We start from the raw sequence: 26,214 nt of genomic DNA, 5'->3' as shown, positions 1-26,214 counted from the left end.
TGGGGGGGCAGGGGGATATGGGAAGGAACCTAAAACTGTTCTATAAAAAAAAAGTCTATTTAAAAAAATTGCTGTGACAGAAGAGAACTATTTCTCCATTTAGTTCTCAGTTCAAGAGTATAATGATTAACTCAGGGTGGCGTGCCCTAGGCGGAGGACTTCGCCCCACATTGTGGACGGGCCCTCCTACCTAGAGGGATCCAATTAAGTTCCGTCATCCATCATGCTCCTGTGGGCTCAGGTCCCAAAGGCCTGGCCATAAAAGCAGAAACCCACGAGGGGCAACACAGGAAGTAATTATAGATCATTAATGCCTTCGGCCAACTGACTGGGTCCCCCTGCGTGGTGCCGAGGGATGGCACAGGGGCCTGGTAGGTCACTGTGAAAAGGCGGTCACCTGCTTTCTTACTTCTACCCTGATTGCAGGATAAATGAAATGCATAGGTGGACAAAAATCTGGTCCTCTTCATAGTCTGCGCTGGTCCCAAGCAGACAAAAGGCTCCCCAGGGAACCAGCTCTGTCACTAGGAAACACATCTTCATGTCCTAGAGGAGTTTCCAGCTGAGGGCTGTCCTGGATGGTGGGGCTCCCAAGGAGCTGGCAGAGAAATAGCACATCTCTCAGCATGGTGGCCTTTTTCTAGTTATTACGATCTACAGTGACAACTGTACCACGTCTAACACATCTCCAAGTAGCAAGACTTTGCTTTTCACACTGGTATAAATAAAATCTACAAAGTTTAGAAAACAGAAGATCCTTGAAAAAACATTATTGCTAGTAAAGCCACCGCAGGATTTTTTAAAAAAGTAAAGCCGCACATTCATTTTTGTGTATGCTGAAGATTGCTGGATGTCTGTCTGTCTTCCCTCCCCCACAGAGTTCCCCTCCCCCACGGAGTGACACTAAAACCTCTGCAGGATTGGAGAAAGCACCAAGAGACTCCTTTCAAATTACATCCATTCCCGAACCAATGTTGATAAACTCTGAAATCACCCTTCCTTCTTCTGAGTACACCCACCGCCTCTCCATCATGGAGGAATCAGAGTCTGAGATCCACTGTTAACTAACAGGGGTGTATGAAATCCCTCATCCCTTATTGGTGGAGAAATGTGAACCACTGGAATTTGTAGTCTTCCTTGTGTTTATTTTTTAAAAATCAGAAACTAGTTATATCATTCTTTACCCATTGGAGACTAGAAGACAATGACATTTAACCTGAAGACCACAGCTTCTGTGTTAGTTTTCCCTGTCCTGTTTCTTAATCTACCCAAATTAAGCTCAGTCTCCTTCCCAGGATGCTAATACAGTGATTTGGTTAAGGAGACACCAGATCAGCAACCCTTCCATTGCTGGGAATAATACACTCAAGAGAACAGAAAACATGTTCTTACAGAAATTGTACACAGAAGTTCTTAGAATCATTCTTCTCTGTAGCAAAAAAAAAAAAAAAAAAAAACAACAACAACAACCCCAATAGCCATCAACCAATGACTGGATCAACAAAATGTGGTCTATACTTACAACAGAATATTATTTGACCATAAAGAGCAATGATGTACTTGTGCATGTTATAACACAGATAAACCTTGAAGATAGAATCCTAAGTGAAAGAAGTTAGATACCAAAGGACCCATATAATATAATTCCATCAACAAGATGTGTGCAGAATAGGCAAATCCAGAGGAACAGAAAGTGAATGGGTGGGTGCTTAACATGGGGGGGAGGAGAAATGAGTACTAATGTATACGGGAGTTTCTTGTGAGGGTGAAGAAAATGGTCTAGAGTTAAAAAGTCCAGCTTCAAAAATAGACTCAATCACATACTTTAAAAGGGTGGCAGTCATTGTAGGTGAATGATATCTCAATGAGAAGGAGAGAAAACAGACACTAAGATGGGTCCCACACTACTCAAAAGAAGTACAGATGGTCAACAAATATATGAAAAGACGTTCACCATCTTTAGCCATCAGGGAAATGCAAATCAGAACTACACTGAGATTTCATCCCATTCCAGTAAAACTGGCCATCATTAGGAATACAAATAACAATAAATGAAATAAAAGGAACTCTGTACACTATTGGTAGAAATATAAATTAGTACGGCCAGTATGGAGACTCTTAAAAAAACTAGGAATGGAGCCACCCTATGACCAGCTGGACCACTCTTTGGTATTTGTCCTAAAGAACTGAGGTCAGCATACTACAGTGACACATGCATACCTGTGTTTACAGCAGCACAATTCACTAGAGCCCGATTTGGGAATCAGCCTAGGTGTCTGTCAACAGATGGATGGATACAGGAAATATGGTATCTATAAACAAAGGGGTTTTATTCAGTCATAAAAAAGAATGAAATGATGCCATTTGTGGGAAAAATGGATGGAACTGGAGAACATCATGTTAAGCAAATTAAGCCAGATTGAGAAAGCCAAGCGTCCTCTCTCATATGTGGAAGCTGGAGGGTCTCATGAACAGGGAAGGTGGACCAGCAGGTGAAGGAAGAGGAGGCGGGGGGGGGGGGGTGCTGAGCAATGAAACTGGTTAAATCATGTGCTTGTGCAAATATGCCACAAAGCCCACGACTCTGCGTAATTATCATGCACTATTAAATTTGTTTTTTAAAAAGGTGGGTCCTGATGTACCTCTCCCACATTCTTAAAGGGTGTTCTGAAATGTTATTGGCAATGCCTGAAAATACGGACTCCAATGGAAGCAAATTGGTGGGAGTATCAGTGTTCATTTCTTTGCAGTGCTGTCCGACTCTTCCCGTGTACCCCAGGCCTGCAGGACATGGAGGAGGAGAGCTTGCAGGGCACAGGGAGTGCTGGAGATCCGCCTACCAGAACCATGATGGAGTGTGGGCGTCATTTGAAGAGGACTTGTCGCCACAGAGACTTTGCAGACCTGCTGGACTTGCTGCTGCTTCTAGTTACTCAGTGTCCAGTCCTTTATACTCCCAGGAATTTACACTGCTCTGTGCTCTCCTATTTGGCCTTAGGGAATGAATGTAAAGCAGTTCTTTGTGATGGTTATTTGGGATCATTCTTGAGGGTACAGGTTGCCACCTACTGTGGAAAGTTATTATCCTCTAAAGGTGAATGTCCAGTCATACCTCTGGCATTATTTTACTTTTTCAAATTCAAAGCCCCTTTGCTGTGCGTGTGTGTGTGTGTGTGTGTGTGTGTGTGATGTGGGTTTGTATGGATGGGTGTGGGTTTGTGTATTTGTGAACCCCTGGGAGAAGGGAGTCATTTTTTTGTAGTCGTCGTTATTTTTGTTTTGTTTTGTTTTTTGGTACTGGGGATTGAGCCCAGGAGTGCTTGAACACCAAATTATGTCCCCAGTCATTTTATTTTTTAATTTGAGACAGGATCTCATTAAGTTGTGATCCTTCTGCCTCACCTTCCTGAGTTGCTGGGATTACAGGAGTGCTCCACGGCGCCCAACTTGATTGTCATTTCAAACTAATACACCTTTACTCTTGCCCGAGGCACCAAAGTTAAGAAATTATACAGCAAACCCTTTACATCACTGAAGACTATCAGAAGACTAACCTTTATATATGCACATTCTATAAAAATAGGCAAAATAACTAGAGCAGAAATGGCTGGTGAGTAAAATAAAATAATTAAGTCACAATATTTTCCTTTTCTTTCCAAGGCTTAATTTTATCAAGTTCAGATCTGCTTCTGAAAATGTTAAGACAAACACTAAAGGTGCAGATTGGATACAGTACCTAGTTACTAAGCTGCTTCCAAAGTGGGTACTGTAGCATTTAATGACGCCTTCCTTGACTTCAATAATAGACCATGTGTTCAAAAATGATTTGGCACATGGCAAGTTCAATGGGACCATCATGGCTGACAAGAGACAACATGGTCAGTAGGAATCCAAATGCCACTTTCCAGGAGCAAAAGCCCTCCATCATGAAAGGCAGGATTTGGTGCTGAACATGTCATAGAGCCCGCTGGAAGATGGAGTCAAAAGACTGTCATTCCTACCGCCTGGGTCCACGCCAATATGTTTGGATTGGCAGAGAACTTGGAGGATGACAACTCCTTCAGGATCGCCAGCAACGTCACCTACACACCAAGTGGTTGGCCTCCTGGTTGAAGTCATCCATGACAACCAGAAAATGCGGGGGAATCTAAGACTGCCTCACTGCCTCCCAGAAATTATGAAGGATGACTCCTCCTGCAAGCTACAGGGCAATGCCAGCGATGGTCATCATTCTGAATCCTTGACCCTGCCAAGGCTGTGTACAGGGTGTCCTTGAGCTGAATAAATTTAGAGTTCACGGCTTTGGTCTATCGAGTCCCCACCCCAAGGCTGGAAAAGTTGTGGATTTGGTTTATCACAGGTTTAATTTGTCATCTGTAGAATGGTGTCTAATATAATGATATCAAGAAGATAATGAAGTGAGCTGGGCCCAGTGGCACATGCCTGTAATCCCAGTGACTTGGTGACATAATCTCCTGCTGAGGCAGAAGGATCGAGGCCAGTCTCAGCAATTTAGTGAGTTCCTGTCTCAAAATAAAAAATAAAAAGGACTGGGGATGTAGCTCAGTGTTAAAATGTCCTTGCATTCAATCCCTAGAGAGAGAGAGAATAAAAAAATGAAGCAAATGTTGAGGGCCCTGGGATATACATAAGACCAACTGGTTACCTTTGTGACAACCACTATCCCCCTCTTGATCTGGGTTGGGTATTGCTCTTAATGACTACGTCATCCCACTTATTTCTAGAATGATCATGAATCTGGCTATCACATCTTCAAAGAGAATCTCCTGGAATGAGTCCTGGACCCCTCCCCCAGCAAAAGTATGAGAGGAAGAGAGCGACCCTGAGCTACTAGGGAATCCTTGCTCCAAGCACGGGGCATCTTTCATCCTCTTTGTAGGGGATCCACTCAGGATGCACAGGAAGGAAGGGCTTAGAAACTTCTTGTCATGTACATTGTGCAGGCAAGGAAATAAAACCCCTGGAGACGCATCGAATAGGCACTACCCTCACTGACATTATAATCAGCCACGTTACACTGAAAAAGACCCTGACGGTTGGTGATTTATACACTGATCTAAAGCAATTATGCCAAGGACTTAGGACCTTTGTCATCTCTAAGAGGGACAGCCCTACAACAGCTGGACCTCACATCTTCCCTTGAATGTAGACTTGAATACTGAAGGTAAGTGAACTGATATGAATAAATGTATGCTCTTAATATTTAAAATAAAACAGCAAAAATTTGCCATGTTCTTTCCCCTCTTTTTATATTATTTCAACCCTAATGGGTTTGAAATATTTCATAATATATTTAATTGAATTTCTGAATCATCCTCATTTCAGTAAATAGCTTTTACTCTCACTGGACTCTGTCCATCTCTCACTGTACTTACGTAGCAATGATGTTCTCCTCCTTTGATGGTCTATTTCTTGGTTATTTTTGCTGAATGGGTAACATAATCTGAACAGAGATTCTGTTTACCAGGACCATACAGTTTCAATATTTCCCTAGGTCTCCCAAAGCAGAACACTCCATAGCAGGGGCTTAGAGCATAGGGGTGTTCTAGGGATACCCTTAGAATAAACAGCTTTCCTTCACCTAGAAAAAAAACTAGCTATATCTCAGTTAATGACAAAGCTTAAAAGTAAGCTGCAGGTGGGATGGTACACACCTGTAATCCCAGCAACTCAGTAGGGAGATTGCACGTTTGAGGACAGCCTAGGCAATTTAGCAAGACCCTACTTCACAATAAAAAATAAATACGACTGGGGATGTGGTTCAGTGTTAGAGTGTCCCTGGGTTCAGTTCCAGTACTAAAAATTTAAAAAGTAAGGCATAGAATATTTTAATCTTCTCTTCTTCCTTCTTTCCTCTGGAGGTAGAGATGGAGATTCAACCCAGGTCCCTGGGAATGCTAGGCAAGTACTCTACCACCAAGCTACATTCCTGGCCTTTTAAAAAATTTCATTTTGAGACAGGGTCTAAATTGCCCAGGTTGGTCTCAATCTTGCAATTCTCCTAATCCAACCTCCCAACTCGGCCAAGTGCCATCAAGTCTGTCTTCGTTCAATATTTTTTAAAAGGCAATACAACTCTCTATCAAAGAAGTGTCAAAAGACAGAACGCACCAGGCACACTGGTGCACACCTGTAGTCCTAGCTCTTCAGAAGCAGAGACAGGAGGACTGTGAGTTTGAGGCCAACCAGAGCAACAGAGGAGACCCCACCTCAAAAGAAAAAGCACAGATATCATTAAATGGGATCCAGGCTCAGTATATTTTGGAATAGATCTAGCCTTGGAGGGTATCTAGTATTGAAGTCCACTGAGACAGCATCTGCTTATCAGGAAGTCCCCCAATGTGTGAGTGTGTATGGGGGGGGGGGCGCTGGGTCAGCTATTGCTGACCTCACTAATCAATAACCTGATTTTAGGCTCAAGGTCACTAACACTGATCATCAGCTCTCCTTACACATGTGGTTGGAGTTGGTTCATTTATATTGGCCTCCTGTAAAGAGATGGCTTTGATGTTTCAGGCTCTCTCCCTGTTGTGAGCTATTTGAACTGGAGGTCACCTCGGTGTGTCTGTCACAGGTCCAGAATCCTACCAGGATTCAGAAAAGATTTGAGAAATGGTCACTCAAAAGAAGTTTTTCAAAAGGTTTATTTCTGGAGGCAGTAGATAATGAGGAGTCAAGCAACGCCAACCTCACCCTTCAGGTTCTGAGTTAAAGTCAGCGGAGTCCCTGTGGCTGGTCTTTCCCATATCATCAAACTATATTACACAGAAAGAAATCTGGATGGATGGTGACTCAGGTGATGCCTGCTGTAACCCCAAGGGATCACCCACTTCCAAGAGTGAGCACAGTGTTAAAGGAGCACTGGTCCTAGGGGTCCTGTTTGAGAAATCACAATGCTTGCTGTTTGTCTGGGTTTGGTTCCCTTCACCAATGCCAGAGTCTTCCCTCATGTAAGAGACAAGTAATTTAACGACGAACCTTTTGGTGATAAGAACAGTAGATGATTGTCCCCAAAGTCTCAGGTGTGCATGATCTTTTTCTGCAGAGGTGGATTCTGCCAGCTCTGCGGCCTCATGCTAGGACAACTGCACATGCGTGGGGGAAGGACTGTGGCACGAGGAGGTGATTTGCTGGCAGCAGCCCATGAACAAACTGAATTACCAGTTAAGACGTTAGAGGAAATGGAAAGCTAAGGAAATGCATAAGATTAAAAACTCAATATGCAGTCTAACAAAGTTAGGAGGGCCATAATCGCAGGATGCAGGGAAGAAAATTCACTTAAAGCAGATGATGCTGCAGTTCAGTGAGGGCACCCTGAGCACATATCTCCACAGCCAATCTGGGGACGCAGCCAAGTGGACTCTTCCTCTTCCATACACACCATATATTCCCATTCTCAGTTTGATGTCATGGGCTACGCTATCGGTACTGGGAGAAGTCAATTTCATACTTAATTCAAATAACTGTCAAGATGACGACCATGATCAGGAGTGCTACCAACTGTGTTGGCAAAATCTCCTGAAGTCGGTGGAAATGAGCCCATGATCTTCTCAGACACCCTCAAGTCAGCCATTTATTTATCAACGTCCTCATTTGCTCCTCACCGCCGTCCTCCCCTTGTCTGGTTCTCTTCTCTTCTTTCTAAACTGCAAATGGAGACAATTCAGGACCCGCCAGGAGACAATCCAAGATCTGTCATCACTTCCCTGCTGGTCTCCAAGCTTCCAAGCCCGGTCCCTCTCCTCCACCGCCACCACAACGCCAGGAATCACGGCTTCACCTGGTGCTTGTGGAAGTGAGCTGGCTCCTGGTCTAAATTCAGTCTCCCTAGGAAAACTCTAAACCTCCTGATAGTGTCTTCCACACACTAGAGAGGACCTAGCCCCGAAGGTCAAGTGGAGGCTCCTACCTCAGCGCTGAATGCCTCTCAGCTGAAATGGGGAGACTATGACCTGGGATTTAATCCATGACCCTGAATTTAATTCTGTCTGCTGGCCACACCCTTCCACCAATCAAAGGGTTCAGATGTCCTTCTAGTGAGACCCGAGAAAAGAACTTCACCTTGAAGTTCTAGAATCTGAGCACTGATGTGCTGACTGATTCTCCAGAATCTCTGCTCAGGGAACTCTGGTCTAGTAAGTCCTGTGAAAGAGCTTATTTGGAGTAAATAAAAAGTCATCAACTTGTAGAGCTTAACCAAGGGGCGGGGTGGGGGCGGAATCTAACTCACCATCTCCCTGAATGAAAAGATTCTAAAAACTAAGATTGTAGTGAATTCCAAAGGCATCGTAAACATGAACATGTTCTCTAGCCCATCGTTTCCTTTTCACTTTGGTTGCAACGTCTTTCCGCAGAAAGACCCTCTTTTCTTTCCTTCTCTCCCTTCTTTCTGTTTCCTTCTGCTCTTTGGTGTTGTAGGGTTTCCACCAGGGAGAGAAGAAAGGGCTCCCTTCCCTGGGCTTGCCAGACTCCCCTCCTGAAGAGCAGGAAGGGACAGAAGTCCCAGAGAGTCCTGCCTGACGCCTGCTCACTGCAGGGGTCAAAGGAAGGAGGCTGCAGGAGCTGAGGCCAGAGGAGGGGAGAGGGCAGGGCGCCATTGATTTCCAGTTGGCCAGTGAGTGATTAACTCCATGTTATTAGGAGGGACTGGGGATCACACCGGCAGCACCTCCCAAACAGGACTGTAACCAGGGCCATAACCTCCCCATGACCCTTTTTAATGAGAAAGGCTTGACCTGAGCCTGCCAGAATCTGCCTTCAGGCCCTACCCTTCCCTCTGCAATTTCCCACATTCCAGGTTTGTGTGACAGTGACCAGGAAAGTATTTTTGCAGAACTACTACTGTTTGATGCTGTCTCTCACCAGATTTGAGTTACAGCACATATTTTATTGTTATTTTTAAAATTTTAGTTTTGGTACTGAGATTGAATCTAGGGATGCTTTACCACTGAGCCACATACCAGTCCTTATTTTTTAAATTTTGAGACAGGGTCTCATTAAGTTGGTCTGGGTCTTTTTAAGATTCTGAGGCTGGCCCCGAACTTCCAATCTTCTACCTCAGCCTCCAGAGTGGCTGAGATTACAGGGCTGTGCCATCACACCCAGCTCACCTTTTATTTTATTTTACTTTTTTATTTTTTGGTACTGAGGATTGAACTCAGAGGCACTTGACCACTGAGCCACATCCCCAGCCCAATTTTGTATTTTCTTTAGAGACAGGGTCTTACTGAGTTGCTTAGTGCCTCAGTTTTGCTGAGGCTGGCTTTGAACTGGCAATCCTCCTGCCTCAGCCTCCTGAGCCGCTGGGATTACAGGTGTGCGACACTGCGCCTGGCTCACATGTTTTATTTTAGAGACGGGGAAGATGAACTAAAGATGGCTTCTACTTTGTAAAATTTAGCTATCTTCTCAGAAGGCTTGCTTGCTGGGCTATTTAGACTTCTTGGGACACGGGTTTTCAAATGAATAAATAGAGAAATCAATCAGAAAGGTTGCTGATAAATTTCAAACATTCTAGACTTGCCATAAGCAATTTAAACATGAGTTACAAGTAAATGATAAGGACAAGCCAGCCCTGTACCCAGATGCCACCTGCTGGGAAGGGAGTTCCCTGGACACTTTACAACAGCGGGCCTCTGGCCACTTTGTCTCCCCAGGCCCTTCTTGGATTCTTCACAGAACTTTACCTGTCTGCATTTAGAGAATGTGTATTTACTTTTCATTATTTCCCCCCCTTTTTTTTGGTACTGCCAAGTACCAGGTTCATGGGACAATAAGGAAGGGAATGCAGATGCAGGTGTCCAGGTGGCTTTTCAGGAAATGCCACCTCAGTGGAGACTGAGCCAGGCAGGAGAGGTGAGGGTCTGCAGGGCAGGGACCCTTTGGAGAGACGCACAAGGTTAAATCTGTACATGTCCAAGATTAGGGACTGCGGTGGGGCTTGGGGGTGGCTCAGCAGCAGCTCCGTGGTTCCAGAGACACCATTCTTATGGGAAGGGGCTGGAGGGGGAGATTGGGGCAGGAGTCTGACTGCAAAAGGCCTTAGAGGTGATTTTAAGGTGCTTGGGCATTCAAATGCGTTTAAACATTCCTATTTGCATTTGAGGTAGAGCACTGTAAATACTGTGAGGAGCATGGATTTGAAGGGTGCACAAATAACTAAAGGAGCCAGCCAAGTGTGGCGGCGCTTGCCTGTAATCTGGACTGCTCAGGAGGCTGAGGCAGGATGGCAAGTTTGAGGCCAGATGCCACAACTTAGCAAGAACCTGTATCTAAATAAATAAATAAAAGAACTGGCAATGTAGCTTAGTGGTGAGAGCCCTGTATTCAATCCCCAGTATGAAAAGAAACGGAGACAGAGAGAAAAAAGTGCTGAGCTTGGGATGTAGCTCATTGCTCAGTGGTGAAGTGCTAGACTAGCACAGGACATCCTGGGTTTCATCTGCAGGAGGTGGGGTGGGGGGCTGGAGGGAGCATAATTAGAAGATGAATGTGAGCTGGGTTCAGTGGGGCACACATGTAATCCCAGTGGCTTGGGAGACTGAGGCAGGAGGATCGAAAGTTCAAAGCCAGCCTCAGCAATGGCAAGGCACTAAGCAACTCAGTGAGACCCTGTCTCTAAATAAAATACAAAATAGGGCTGGGAATATGACTCAGTGGTCAAGTGCCCCTGAGTTCAATCCTCAGCACCAAGTAAAAAATAAATGAATAAGTAAAGATATTGTGTACCTCTATAGCTAAAAANCCCCCCCCCCAAAAAAAAAGGAAAAAGATGAATGTGAATGTGGCTCAGAGTGTGGCTCAGGGAAGCCCTGGGTTTGATCCCCAGCACTACAATAAAGACCGAAAAGAAACCACCTGCATAGGACAACACATGTTTGATGCAATTAATCAATAGCCTGAGTGTCCTAATAGAATTCAAAGTGATTTTCTACTTATTTTAAATGATGAAACACTCCTCAAAACTATTGCTGCCGGTGATCTATTCATTAGAAACAATAAAATGAAGTGGGGGGTGCAGTGGACCCACGAGCAGGAGATGCCATGGAGCTAATCCTCAGTGCTCCCCTGAACGCTGGAAAAGCCAACTCCCAGAGAACATGCAAGACATGACAGAATATTTGGCTGTGGAATGTGCTTTTGTAGTTCCCTTTGAAGAGAGTTACAGCCAAAGCTCGCTGGCTGGTGAATTCAGAGGTATAGTGAGGGTGCCACTCTGCTTGCAAGAGTTTCTCCATGCGGTATGCTAACTCCCAGCCCAAAGGAGTGGCTCCTCCTAATTCTCTTTGTTATTTATGTGCTGCTTTATTAGAGAAAGAGTTCAATGCCTTGCGCAAAGGTGTTCTACGATGCCTAAGGAGATTGAACACAAGCGAATTTGGCCACAGAATGGTTCATGATGATGTAAACCATAGCACAGCCATGCAGAGGTCCCCCAGGGCTCAGCGCTCTGTGCTGCTTGACCCATGATCTCTGTGAGACAGAAAGCAAGTCAGGATTTAGGAACTGAGACACCCTATGTGGACAAACAATTGAAGAAGGAAAGGAGATCTACTGCACAGAAGAGACCCTGAGGCCTTCAGAGGCCTCAAAGATGAAGCAGAAGGGCTTTGCTGTTACTTGGGAAGGTGTGGGTTGGGATAAAGGCTCCTCTATTCTCAGCAGGGGTCCCAAGGAGGGGTTGCATGCCGGTGAGGATGGGCCAGACTTCACTAAGTTTGGAGGAGGCCAGGTAACAGGTGTTTTGCCACAGTTGGCCAGTAGGGGCAGAATGCAGGTAATTGGGTAGGAGACAAAGAATGGGAATTTGGAGTGTGTGTGTCTGGATCTGTCCTGGGTAAACAACAAGGGCATCTGTAAGTCTCATCTAAGCCAGCTGCATGGGAAAAAGATGGTTGCCTGCAGTAAATCCTTCCCCAGAACACACAGAATTTGGGGAGGAGCATCTTCATGCCTTCTGTTTTCTAGAAGCATGGGGCACAGGCCAGGCCACAGAGGTCACTTTTCTTCCTCTCTCTTTTTTTTTTTTTAAGCCAAGAGGTCTTGAATGCATTGTCTAATCTGTTCCTCATTGGCAGGAGAAAGTGTAGACCTGAAAGCAGTTTTGGTGATTCAAGATAAGCTCTTAGCAAACTCCTTCAGGCTCTCGAACCATCAGCAGCCCCGAGGTTGAGGGAGAGCGAGAGAACTGTGCTGAGCTTCCTGGAAGACTGACACTGGCAAAGCCAGAGCTCCTGGCACCGGGAAAAGGGGCAAACTCTCCCTTAAAATAAAAGGGGCTGGCTTGGGATGCAGCTTGGTTAGTCCCAGAGCACTTGCCTAGGATATGCAAAGCCCGGAGTTTCAACATCAGCACCAAACGAAAGAGAAAGAGAAAGAGAGAGAAAGAGAGGTCCAGTCTTAAGCAAGCATCTCAATGTCTTTCAATCCTGCTCAGATATGCCCAATAATCTCATAATGACTAGTTGTACAATTGCTTTGGTTTATGTAAGAGCAACCATTTATGGAGGGAAGGCACATATGCAAACCAGGACAGCAGGCTCCTGCTGGTGGACGACCTTGGAGCCCCTGCTGTTGCCTGGCAGCTTTCCTCTTCTGAGTCGGCCTCATCTCATTCCCTCCTTTTCTAAACTTTCACAAGCAGTTGATTCCCTGTGCATCATATTCTCTTTACATCCATCCTACAGTCCAGCCTTACTGGACCCTTTCCCAAACTCTTCATCTCCTCCCCAAGGACCCTGTCTTTCAGTCCTGATGCAGTAGGATGACATAAACAGAGAGCAGGTTTCCAATGTCCTGTTTTCAGTCTCATCATATGTAATTCAAGTATTAAAACTTACACATTAATGTTAGATTCAGGTAAGGATACATCTGGAAGTGCTACGCCTCTGCGGAGTTGTATGCTTTTCTAAAACATTATTTTTAGAAACCATGGCTGACTCATGGCTCCTGTATTCTTCTTTCTTATTTACATGCTCCTGAAGTCCTATTTTTGGATATGGAAGTGCTACAGTACCTACTGGGGTATGAAATTGACCAAATTATATTGTTCTATTGTGAGCATGAACGAATACCTAATAATGAATCCAGCTATTATGTATAATTATACTGCAGAAATTGAAAAAAACAATTAAAAATAAAAGGAAAGAAACACCTATTAGTCCTATTTCTAATTTGCTTATGGCAGCCGGTTTTAAGGTAGAGGTGAGGCACCAGGATGAGACAATTACACCACTATCACATCCTCTTAAGGGGCAAGGACATTTTAATCATCCTTTATATTTTTTTTCAGACTTAGTGGAGATGCACCCAGACCTAGTTTAGGAACAAAGTGTTACTATATATAACTAACACATTCTGCTCATGGTTTAAACCCCCTCACCCCTGCCGCCTCAATCCAAAACCTATAAGTAGAGACCTAAGCTTCATGTATCTGTGAGAATACAAGATTCAAAAGATGTTTTATGAAGTGCTTTCAAATATCACTATTTACTATTCTTACTTGTATCCAGTCCTACTGTTCAAATGTCATTGATGTCCATTTCAGGGTTGAGGGTCCATAATGCATTCAGCACACACTAGGCCCTGGGTTCAATAGACAGCACCAAAAAACAAAATCAATTTCAGATTATAAATGTTCAAGTGACCCCCCAAAAGAGTCTTTAATGTCACTCACATTTTTTATTTGGGGGGTCTGTTCACCTCAGCTTTTAGAATAGTTTTGATTGCAATTCCTCTCTTCCACTGAATAACATTTTCTGAACCAAGATCCATCCCATGCATGATATTTATATTTTAATCTTAAAGGAGATGCTCTAAAAAATATCTAAGTGCTGGGCGTGGTGGCACACGCCTGTAATCCCAGCGCCTCAGGAGGCGGGGGCAGGAGGATTGCCAGTTCAAAGCCAGCCTCAGCAAAAAACAAGGTGCTAAGCCACTCAGTGAGACCCTGTCTCTAAATAAAAACAAGGGCTGGGGATGTAGCTCAGTGGTTGAGTGCCCCTGGGTTCAATCCCTGGTACCAAAAAAAAAAAAAAAAAAAAAAGCTCTAAGTGGTTTCATATCTCTCACATAAAATGTCTTAACATTTACTTCTCGTGAATGTACAAACTTACTCAAAATCAGCATCTATAAGAGGGCTAGGCAACAGATCAACAGTCCTGAACACATCCTTTTAGGTTATGGAGACTTTTAAAATAAATTCCAGCACCTGGTTTCTGCAGCCCAGGTCCTGACAGAGTTGTAATGATTTAATCTTCTCAGTGCTGAAGACACACCCCTTTGATTGGCCTGCAGGATGAGTAGTCAAACATTCTTTGTAGATTAGAAGACTTTTAAAGAAAACATAAAACCCAGTCTTTAACTCATATTCTAGGAGCTTTCCACAGTATAAATCTAGGTTTAAATTTCTGAATCCAGCTTCCAAAATGGAAAAGCCCTCAAAAAAAGATTTGCCTTATTTGGAAAACTTATCCAAGTGAATGAGTTCCTGCCCTTGATTTCTTTCTTTTTTTTTTTTTTAAATAAATTCTAACTAAACACCCAAGATACGGTTCTTGTTGGTTACAGAAAAATTAAGACTTTCAGTCCATGTCATTGTGTCTATCTTTTGTAGCTGAATATTTTCCCCAGTCATGTAGACAAACACTGAAAATTGCTCAATCTGTCTTTCTTTCACACAGCACCTGTCTAAGCAGCCCTGACAGCTGGCAGCCACATCACAGGTGTACAGTCAATTGCAGAGTTAGTATTAAGAGCAGAGTCTCATGTTCTCTTTTGCCTGGATCTTCTATTATGGACTAATAAAAGAATTCGTCTCTCTTCTTTTACTCATTTAGTCTTTGTTTACCAGTGTGAGTTTAAAAGGAAGCAAGCCTTCTGCTGCTCACAGCGTGCTAATTCCAAGTGAGAGTGTTTTGGAAAACCTTCAGAACATCATTCCCCAACCCCCAGAGTCAAATCACTGTATGTTCGAAAAACATTTTCAAATTGAACAAAACATTTTTTTCCCTTCTAATTTTGTAGTGCCTGCGAATGCCAGAAGAAATTTAATTTTAAAGGAACAAAAAACATAACATCTTTTTCTAGTTAAATCTGAGCACATGCAATGCAAACAATGAATTCATATGCATGCGTGTGTACACACATTCTCTCTCTCTCTCTGTGAAGCTAAGAGCAAGGCTTGCGTGCTCCATTTGTGTCCAGACAAGGACATCTCTAGTCCCCAACTCTTAAGGGGAAATATATCAAGTTTTGATTCAATTATTACTTTTTAGGTTAAAAGATTCTTGTGTCTTCCTAATTCCATTCCTGTTTCTTGCATATCATGAACAATAAGTCATGTCTTACTTAATATCAAACCATTCTTCACAAAGCAGGATACTGTGATCAAACAATGTGAAGATAGATACGGCTAGAGAGAAAAGGAAATGACCCTCAAATCAACAAGTGATTTGATTTAGGATTTAGGGAACTTGCCTATTTTTTCAGTTTATGTGAACGTGGTTTACTCCTTGAGAAATGAAAAATAAAATTAATTGAACATGTTCCATACACACATGAAGAAGCCAGAATATATTTAACACATTTAAGGGCAGAGGCTCTGCAGAGAACAAAGGTAGGAGGATTCTGGAACTAGGTAGTTATGGGATTGAATCTGACCCTAACCTTCTGCCTAACGTGGCTAGTCTCATGCTATTTCCTTTTGAGAAGAATAATAGTGCCTTATACTCCATGACGCTTATAGAGGCCACAGCCTTGTGGCCAGCACACGGTCAGAATCTGTGGCGCTCAGACGTTTACTGTCTTGAAATCTGGCCTATGGTCCAAGCTCATGTCAGCAAGTAATCAAACAGAGCAGCATGTTAGAGTCTGTAAACAAGTCAAAATAACACCTGGCATTTTGCCAGGGGAATGTTAAAGTTCGTAAACAAGTCTGGATGGTGCCTGACAAAATGTCAGAGGGAATGGTTTGAGAAGTAACAAAACCGAGCCATTAGGTATAGAGATTCCTGATTGGTTGACTGATGTATCTAGTTTATGCTAATTAGATAAGCTGTGTGGAATGTATAAATACTGCTCCTGTCCTGCAATAAAGGGCTCCTACTCCTGCTGTATCAACGTACACAAGTTATTCGTCACCCCCCGGTTATTTTGCCGCAGCCGGACTGCGGCAGCAGCACAGCAGCATGTGGCCTACATGTACTGATTTTAGAAGGCTGTTTATTCACAAGCAGCGATGCAGTGACTCCTTGCAAACTATTTATTCAAGACCCTTTACTCTGCCTCATGGAGCATGCAAACTGGCCAAATGCCTGTAATCCCAGCTACTCGGGAGGCTGAGGCAGGAGGACTACAAGATTGAGGCTAACCTGAGTGAGACACTGTCTCAAAAAGCAACATTTAAACAAGACTGGGTGGGGGGGGGGAGTGTGTGGGAGGTGATGGGAGTGTAGCTAAGTGGTAGAGTGCTTGCCTAGATGAGTGGGGCCCTGGTTCATTCCCCAGCACTGCAAAGAAAGGAGAAGAAGAAGGAAGAATGAACCTGAGCTAGCCTCAGCCTAGAGAAGAAAGAGCTGGGAGATCGAGCCTCAGACAGCAGGAGGAAGTCTGGGAAGGGAGGGCCAGTGCCCCTGAGCCAGAGTCAGAAAGCCTCAGTTTCCCGGATTCGCCCTCAGCTGGTGCATCACAGCACCTCCCTACCACTGTGTATACCCATAGATGGAAGGGCCTGGCTGGCGAGTGGTGGCGCTGGGCTCTAAGGACAGGAATCAAGGTTTCTGCCCACTGGCTAAAGAGGGCATCCCCGCTGTCTCCCAGCTTTCCTACAAGAGGTTCCCCCTGGGAAGTCCTGCCTGGGTGGGTGAGAGGGGAGGAAGAGGCAAGGTGGCCACCCTCAGGTAGGTGAGGCCAGGTTCGCCTTGTAGTTCTCAGAAACTTCCAGAGGCCACATTGTGACCTCTCAGAGCCCTTAACCAGGAAGCCTGTCCCTCCCTTCCCAGAACCTGAGGGCCCTCGTTACTCACACTGAGGCTGGACAGGGTGCAGGCAGGGAAGCCGAGGGCACCCGGAGGCCAGAAGCCCAGAGGTCAGAGGTACGCTGACAAGAATGCCCTGTCCTCCCTCTAGGACCCCTCTAGGGACGAAAGGCCCACTCTTTTCCTCTCTCCTCCTCTTTCACTTGGCTGCTTTGCAAATTAGGACAAGAAGTGGAGCTTGGGGCCAGGAAGGAGAAACCCTGGGGTCAGCAGGCAGCCCTTGGCCTCTTCAGCCCTTGGCCGTCCTACTAAGTCCCTGGGGTGCTCTGGTTTTCCCACTAAGCACCAGAAACTTGGGACACGCTGTCCAACAAGACTCACAGGGAACTCAGAACAGAGAGCTGGGAGGAGGAAGTCTGTGACATGTGGTGGCCATACCTAAGGGCCCTTGCCACGAGACTATGATACTTGTGATGGAAAAAGTCAAGTTCAGCCATTGGAGGCATCACAGTATGGTGGAAAGGAACAGAGTCAGGCCTGACCCTACCTGCCATCCTCACTGGTTGTGCCTACTTGGGAAAGTCATTTAATCTCTTTGGGTGTCGGTTTTCTCATCTGTGAAATGGGGTGCTTGGCATGTAACTCCGTAAAACAGCTACTGTGAGAACCACAGCGCCCCCTGCCCCCCAGGAGTGCAGCATCACAATGGAATTGGTTGTTTCTTTAAAGAGAGAGTTGTTAAGATGTTATTTGAAAATGTCACCTGAAAGAAATGCCTCCAAGACTTGAAGATTAAGATTGTGTTGGGCAATGGCCCCTTTCTGGGTGACGGCAGCTCTGCTTGATCACAGCATCCCAGTCTTAGAAGTGCTGGGAAGGGACAGCGTGAGGAGGGGGAGCAGGAGGGAAGAGGTGGCACATTTCCCGGGCACCATCATTAAAAGAGAAACATAGGAATCATTTTTCAGATAATGACGATGATGAGAGGTCCAAACGTATTTGTTTATGTGTCCAGTTTTTAGGCTTTTAAAAATCTACACTAAAACCAATACATTTTTGCTTATTGTGTTTCCAAACCAACCCAGTACAGCTAGCGTGACAGCCCTATAGAGACATTTGCTTAATCTTTAACTAAGGCTAAATTACAGATTCTACTTCAGAGGGACTAGGCAGAGTCTCTGACACCTAATTCCATTCCATTCACTGCATGCTAGAGAGGGTTACAATCTGGCCATTGTCCCTATGCTTAAAGACTCATTAATCTCAAGCAAGAACCAACTTAACGAGCAGGGCAATCTTTTGAAGTGACTGGTGGTAATGGTTTAAACAGAGAATTAAGAGATAATCATATTTAAAGCTATCTTTTGGCACTGAAATTGACCCCCGTCTACGGGGTGTGGACTACAGGCACAGGGCAGACTTTCCCCCTCTCCTCCCTAACCAAGTGACAAACTCCCCTGTGAGACAACCTGGTGGCAGCCTGCCCACATCCAAAGGGCATGCTCCATCTAGACATGTAACCACAAAGTTTACTTCTTAACCAATTTATGGGACTTTCTATAAAATGATACCCCAAACTACAGCAGTTAGATACTATCTAGCTCATAGGCACAAATTTAAACGTGAAATTTAGCCAAGCAGGATGGTGCTTGTAACCCCAGAGGCTCCAGAGGCTGAGGCAAGAGATGGCAAGTCTGAGGCCAGCCTGGGCAACTTAGAGAGACTTTATCTCAAAATAGAAAATAAAAGGGCTGAGGATGTAGCTAAGTGATAGAGTGACCCTGGGTTCAACCAAATGAATTAATGAATGATTGAATGATCCAATGAATGACAATTTTAGGTCTGCTTTGTACTATAGGTACAAAAATAAATAAATAAAGGGTGGGGGAACCCATCATTTAAACTGGAGTTCTCCAATCTAAATTAATTCATCTTGGATGAACAGGACCGGAAGGGCCTCTTTATCACCAGGACCTTGCAGCTACAAAAAAAAAAAAAAAAATGAAAGAAAGAAATAATATTTTTTTTTTATTTAANAATGACATGGACTGAAAGTCTTAATTTTTCTGTAACCAACAAGAACCGTATCTTGGGTGTTTAGTTAGAATTTATTTAAAAAAAAAAAAAAGAAAGAAAGAAAAGAAAGAAAGAAAGAAAGAAAGAAAAAAGAAATTGAATTTATATTTACCAAACAATGAAGCCTTTTCTTTTAAAAGTACTTTTTCGAGAACCAGACATGGTGAGGTCATGCCTGAATCCCACTGAATCCCAGTGACTCCGGAGACTGAGGCAGAAGGATTACAAGTTTGAGGTCAGCCTCAGCAACTTTTTGAGGTCTTAAATGACTTAGTGAGACCCTGTCTCAAAATAATAAATAAAAAGGGCTGGGTATGTAGTTCTGCAGTAAAGTGCTCCTGGGTTTAATCACTAGGACCCAAAATAAATAAATAAATAAAATTAGTTTTTTCATTTGTGTTGAATATAAATAGCAACTGATCTAACAATTATTTAGCAATAGGTTTGATATGCTATTGTTTGATATTCAAACACACTGTCTGATATTGAGGAGATTCACAACGCAAGAGACAATAAGACAGGCCACATTAGTACTTGGTCTACATAAGAGATGAAATCTCTCTCTCTTTTTTTTTTCTTTTAAAATGTCATCCTTCCCAATTTTGGCTCTTTTCATTCTTCCTCCACACTCTTTGAAGTGTCATGTAGCACTTATGGTGAACACTCATGACCGTGTTACCAGTCTCCTGGGATCTCTAGCCGGGTCCTTTCATCTTAAAGCTGAGGAAACTGCTGGAAAGAATCATGAAGTGCCTTGAACGAGGTTCCACTGCTAGGATCATCACTCAGGTCTCCTGATGTTCCAGAACCTGGACCACGGTGATATGGCCCTGGTTTGTCACCTATCCCCATCCCCAGCACCCCTGTTTGCACTGAGTAGAGCCAAGTTACGACTGGGCAGAGATGGATGGATTGTGAGACCTTGCTACATAACACACTGTGTCAGACTGTCTGGAAAGTCCGAATTAAAAGGCAGAAGTTACCAGCTGATCACAGGAGACAAAAAGACATCGAACCATCCAAATCATTCACTGGTATCTGTTCCTGTGAGGTTCTGCTTCTTGGATCCCCCATAAACTTAGGATGAATCGTTCCCCCTCTCCCAATCTTGAATAAGTTTGGGTGGCTTATATTTCTGGAAACTACATCACACTACATCAGCACAGGGCATCTTTTTGGACCACAACCTCAAAGTTCCTGATGGAGGTGGGAGCAACCCCATGTCTATCTGTTATAGTTTGGATGTGAGGTTTCCACCATAAGCCCAGGTGTTAGTTAATGCAAGAAGTTTCAGAGGAGAAATGATTGGGCCATGGGACCTTTCAGCCAATCAGTGAATTAATCCCCTGTCAGGAATTAACTGAGTGGTGACTGAAGGCAGGTAGGGTGTGGCTGGAGGAGGTGGGCATCGGAGGTGTGTGGCTTTGGGGTATATTTTTGTATCTGATCAGTGGAGAGTCTCTCTGCTTTGTGATCATCATGTGAGCCACTTCCCTCTGCCACACTCCTCCGCCACGATGTTCCGCCTCACCTCAAGTCCCTAGGAGCTGGCTGTCTATGGACTGAGACCTCTGAAACCATGAGCCCCTAAATAAACTTTTCCTCTCCTAAAATTGTTCTTGTCAGGGGTTTTAGTCACAGCAGCAAAAAAGCTGACTAAAACACCACTCCATCACAGACACTCCTTGCTTCCCATCAGGGAGATAATCCAAGGCCATGAATTATTAGAAAAGAGATTTGCACTGCCTAGAAACTCTCAGAAACAACCAGAACCTTCAACATAATCAGAAAAAATATGCAGCAACTCATGAGGCTGAGGCAGGAGGATCACAAGTTTGAGGCCAGCCTGGGCAACTTAGCAAGACCTGTCTTAAAGCAAAATAAAAAAGAGCTGGGGGCATAGCTCAGTGACAGAGCACCCCTGGGTTCAATCTCTAGTACCAAAAATAAAATGAGAATATAGAAAGCTCAGAAGAAGGAGTCAAAATGCGTACTCTCACACAGATGACCAGGGGGTACTGATGCTAAATAATTTTCCTAAGAAAATAACCAAGCAATATGTATCACCAGCCTTAACAATTATATCAATCCTATCCGTGGTCAATCTCTTAGGAATTGGCTTATCATTTCCTAATAGATAATGTAACTTCACTTTGGTCTGGTCAAGACAAAGTTCAAAGACTAATATGTGGCTCACCCTTGTACTAGCATCCAGTTTTTTTTTTCTTTTTAGTACTAGGGATTGAACCCAGAGGTGTTTTACTACTGAGCTGTATCCCCAGTCTTTTTTTTTTTTTTAATTTTGAGAAGGGGTCTCACTAAGTCACTGAAGTTGCCCAGGCTGGCCTTAAACTTGTGATCCTCCTGCTGCAGCCTCCCAAGTCTCTAGGATTACAGGCATGCATCACCCTCAGCATGCTCTATTTAATGTGAGTCTGGGGTTTAATCTTTTATTAAATAACTGTATTTTGATTTTAATCTACTTATCCCATTTTTTTTCCTTATATCTCATCACGAATGCTATGAAATGTCTGTGAAAAGAGGCAGAATATAAATAAAGAATATAAATAAAAAATATAAATATAAGTAAAATAGATAAGAACAGAGAAAAGAAGACTCCCAAACCTCAAAGATCAATTGTGGCATCAATATTTTACAAAATAGAGAATAACTGTATTTGGCAAACGGCGAGTAAGACTGCTTCGTGTTACAAAGTTGGGCACCATCCAGTTTCAAGGGAATCGCCTCTGACCTTTTTAGGGTGCATCAATTTAGCTGTAAGCCCTTTCTTTTTCCTTTTCCTTTTGTGATGGGACTGTCGCCTAGCCAAAATAGAAGTCAAGAGCTCAGTCAAGACTCATCTTCTGAAGCCCCATCTACTTCTCCTTCTGGGAATTCTCACCAGGTGACTCACTCAAGGGCTTTTCCTGTCCTGATGTCTAAGATTCTTTTGAGTCCAGACAGGACTCAGAATGACTTGATTGATGTCTTTCAGCTAATTGAACAAAAGCTTGTCCAAATGTCCTGGGCTGAAATGCATCTGGCTTATCAAGAAAGGCACATAAAAGACACCTGAGTGGAACCCAGGGTTGTGCCATAAACACAACCAAAGCAAGGGAGAGAGGAGTCGTTTAACACATCAAGCCCCAAAGCGTTAACATCTTAAAAAAGAAAAGACAGTGAATGTTCTTCACTTTGAACACTTACTTGTGTTAGGGGGGAAAAATGGGGTCCCTACGAGGCTGAGGAGGCCCAGGGCAGGATCAAACCCACTTTGCCATTTAAACCAGTTCAATCCTGGGCAAGTAACTTATGCTTATTCTATTCCAATTTCATGACCTATAAAATGGGCTGTTAAGAACGATTTCTCAGGATTGCTGGTAGGATTAAGTGAGGTAAAATATGTAAAGCACTATTACAGTGAGAGAGCTATAATATATATACACACATATATATAAATATGTACATATATATATATAAAATATCACCTTTATATATACTTACATATATAAATTCAAATATATATATCATCTTCATATTCTTACATATATTATATATTTATATATGATTTTCTGTTATTTGAAGTATTAGTGTCCCAATCTATAAAATGATACTTACTTATTGAATGAAATTCAAATAAGACAAATGATGCTGAAAATAAAGAATGCATAATAGAAGGCCAGAACAATTATGATTGTGAAGACAGCAGTTAACACAACCATAAATTATGCTAAGCTACTTCAGACAGTATGAGTCACCTCTAATGGAACAAATGATTTTTAAAAGCAGGAGACAGCTACTGAATTAACATACAGTTTGACAAGAGGTTTGGCGCTCCTGAATGAGCAGCTGCCTTCCAGTGAATTTTGGATGAGATGTTACAAAACATGAAGTTCTCCCCTAAGGAATTGACATCCCTCCACTCCTTGAAGAGGCTGTCACTAATTTAGGAATGAAAGTCCCTTACATGAAAAAGGATGCTACAGCAGGAAGCTGACTTCCCTGGTTGGCTCAAGTTCAAAGAAAACCTCACCTGGCTCCACCCCACTCCCCCAACACCCAATAACAGAGATTCCCCTTCCTTTCTCCACTTTGCTGTGACATCTAGCTGACCACACAGAGTCATGATAGAACTTTCACCACGGATGTCCGTGGTCTAGGTCACACACCCACTTAAAACATCAGGTAACAGGTGGTCGGCCTCAGGACAATGTGCTGACTCAAAGGTTGCACCTACCTTTCTCTGACAAAGATTTTGATTCCTCCTTTCTGACAGATAACTGAGTCATTCTGTCTCAAAAGACACACTGACCACTTTGACATGAGGAGTCCAAAGTGTAAAATATCCACTAGCAATGACGAGCCCCATCCACAGCCTCCCATCAAGTCTGAAGGCCTCCCAGCCCCTTTGGGGAAGTGTTTCCACCCTCAGTGGGAGAAATAGACGCCAGTGAACTGACCACACACTTGACAAGATGTTGCTGGGTTATTAAAGGTACTCTATAGCATTTGCCCCACTTCAACACTATGAAATTTTGGAGAAAAAAAAAAGTGTGTGTGTGTGTGTGTGTGTATGTGTGTGTGTGTGTAGACCCAGAAGGGGGCTTCAGAAGGGGTGAGGAGCTTTGGACCAATGTCCCCCCCCATGACCAGGTAAGATGCATGGCTGTCACAGATTCTTTGGTCATACTTTTAGAATTCAAAAGCTATAGCTCGTGGCCAGGCAAGAAGCAGGGATGAGGGAAGGAAGGAGTGGCCTGTAGTTTTAGAGAGAAAAGGATAAAAGAGGAAGAATGTGGGCACAAATGATCAGAAGTGTCCAACTGAGTGGTCCCGTAGATGGAGAGGCTTCACAACAGGGTTTCTGCATTTGGTCTTTGAGAATTCTTTGTTTAGTTGGCATATGCTTTAAAGATGTAAGCCTACACTGAGAATGGGAGACAGTTGAGGAAAAACAGAAGGACCCAGCAACCCTGGGCTCATGTCTCCTGGCAGCCACAGGTGGAGCCCAGGAGCTACTGCTCCCTAGTGCCCCCAAGTGGCCATGGGGTGAATGACTCACACAGAGGACCACCCTCCACAACCCTCACCCCTGCCCCAGGAGGACAGTTTTTCTTCTCTTGTCCCCAGAGCACTTTAATTTATGTCCTTGATCAAGTCCACTCTACTTGCTCTACAAAGGAGAAAAAGCCCAGGGTGGGAAGTCATTTTTAGTTCACACAGCATCTCCTTTACACCCAGTTAAGCACTTCCACTCTTCTTTTGGGGGCATAATCTTGAGTCAGGGAACCCACTAATGCTTCCTCTGCCAGCTAAGCAAACTTGGACCCTAGAATTAGTTGATGGTTACTCCTTTGCCTTCTGGGACTAGTCACTGTGTTTTCCTGCACAAATAGCAGCTGTAACTGCTCCCGCATGGCAGGCCTGAGCTCAGTGCTCTCCGGCACCTTCACAAGGCACATTACTAACTCCCTTTGACAGAGCAGGATGGTAAGGCTCAGGACAAGGGGACACAGATATGACCTAACTGAATCTGATGGCAGACCTGCCGGACTCCAAAGCCTGTGTGTCTGTAGTGTGCCTTGTTGTCTCATCACTACCCACAATCCCCCAGTTAAACAGCAACCAGAACTCAGACAGGCGGGTGGCATCACCTGCAATCGCAGCCACTCAGGAGGCTGAGCAAAAGCATGGCAAGTTTGAGGCCAGCCTGGGCAACCTAGTAAGACCCAGTCTCAAAAGGAAAATAAAAGGAATTGGGGATGTGGCTCAGTGACAGAGTACTTACCTACATACAAGAGACCCTGGGTTCCATCCTCCTACAAAAACATCAGAACTCAATGGGTTCTGAACAAACTTAAATGACAGGTCCACCCCTTTCCTGGACCTGCCGTGGGGTTTGTGCATGGCAGCAGCCCCATTGCACTAGAAGTTCCCTCCAGGAAGACACCTGCCTTGTCTGTTTGGCCTCTGCATTGGAGGCTAGCAGCGGACTACTGCCTGGAGTTGTCAGTCAACAGCTTCTGATTCTAGAGTTTGATCAAATTTTACTAAAGTGCCTCTTTTTTTGTTGTTTGTTTCTTAGTTCTTGCAATCTGTGTTCATTTTTATTTTTTAAAATGCCTCTTAGGAGGGTGCATTCCGTACCCACTGTGAGTTCTTAGAAACGTCCTTTATTCTGGGCTCATCACTTTTCCCTTCTAGTTTTATTTAACTGTGGGGAGGTAGACATCAAAGTGCATGAAATCACTTGGTTGGTTTTGTTTCTACAAACAAAACAAGTTGCTCTTAGATTTGCTTTCTCCAAATTAGACAACAAAATTCTACTCTAAGGGGTCAGGAAGAAATAAAAAATATAAAGAACATATGGGCAAGCTAGGTGCAGTGGTGCACACCTGTAATACCAGCTGCTCGGGAGGCTGGGGTAGGAGGAGCGCACGTTCAAGGCCAGCTGGAACAACTTAGAAAGATGCTGTCTCAAAAAATAAAAGGGGCTCGAGATGTAGTTCAGTGGTGAGTGTCTCTGGGTTTGGTCTTCAGTACTGGGGGGAGGGGATAAAGGTCATATACGCAAAGTACTTGAATACGAAAGCAGACGGTTATCTTAGAAGTGATTAGTAAGTAATAATACTACTTATGGGTGAGGGAAATAGCTCAGTAGTAGAGTGGTTGCCCAGCAAGCATGAGACCCTGGGTTCCATCCCCAGAATACTACCACGAATAGTACTTACAACCCATATCATGACCAGTCTTCTGGATAAGTAAGGATCAATATTCCAGTGTGTGAATGGAAGAAACGTGATGTAGAACACTTCTTGACCCAAAGCAGCCGAAAATCGGAAGAGGTAATAGTAGAAGTAGTTCTTCACGATGTACTTCTGTACATAAGCCTAGAAGAGAAAAGTTGGAAGAGTGTGAGTTCATGTCACCATCAGCAGGCCTTGATCTCCAAGGTGCTGCTCCTCTCTGGTCATGTCATTGTGGTGTCCTTGGTGTCTGCATTGCCATTAAACACCTGTGGATCCCAGTTTGTCCACACAAACATTCAAGACATTAGTTCTTCATCAACCTACATGAGTGACATCAAAGACAGAAATACTAGGAGAAGACTCAGAAAAGCCTGGCCTTTTTTGTGTGTATA

At 43.9% G+C, this 26,214-nt stretch overlaps 1 protein-coding gene across 1 annotated transcript in view; it reads right to left on the bottom strand.

Annotated features, from left to right (window-relative positions):
* Positions 1 to 25,983, bottom strand: part of Sgpp2 (sphingosine-1-phosphate phosphatase 2) — a 66,617-nt gene extending 40,634 nt beyond the window's left edge. The window contains exon 1 of the mRNA XM_015481452.2: positions 25,805 to 25,983. Coding sequence (XP_015336938.1) covers positions 25,805 to 25,816 — 12 coding nt within the window. The 5' untranslated portion in view covers positions 25,817 to 25,983. The remainder of the gene's footprint in view (positions 1 to 25,804) is intronic.
* Between the last annotated feature and the right edge of the window lie 231 nt (positions 25,984 to 26,214).

The sequence above is a fragment of the Marmota marmota genome, unplaced genomic scaffold, assembly GCF_001458135.2.
Source record: "Marmota marmota marmota unplaced genomic scaffold, marMar, whole genome shotgun sequence".
Classification (NCBI taxonomy): domain Eukaryota; kingdom Metazoa; phylum Chordata; class Mammalia; order Rodentia; family Sciuridae; genus Marmota; species Marmota marmota.
Note: the sequence above shows the minus strand (reverse complement) of the source record. Positions and strands in the feature narration are given on the sequence as shown.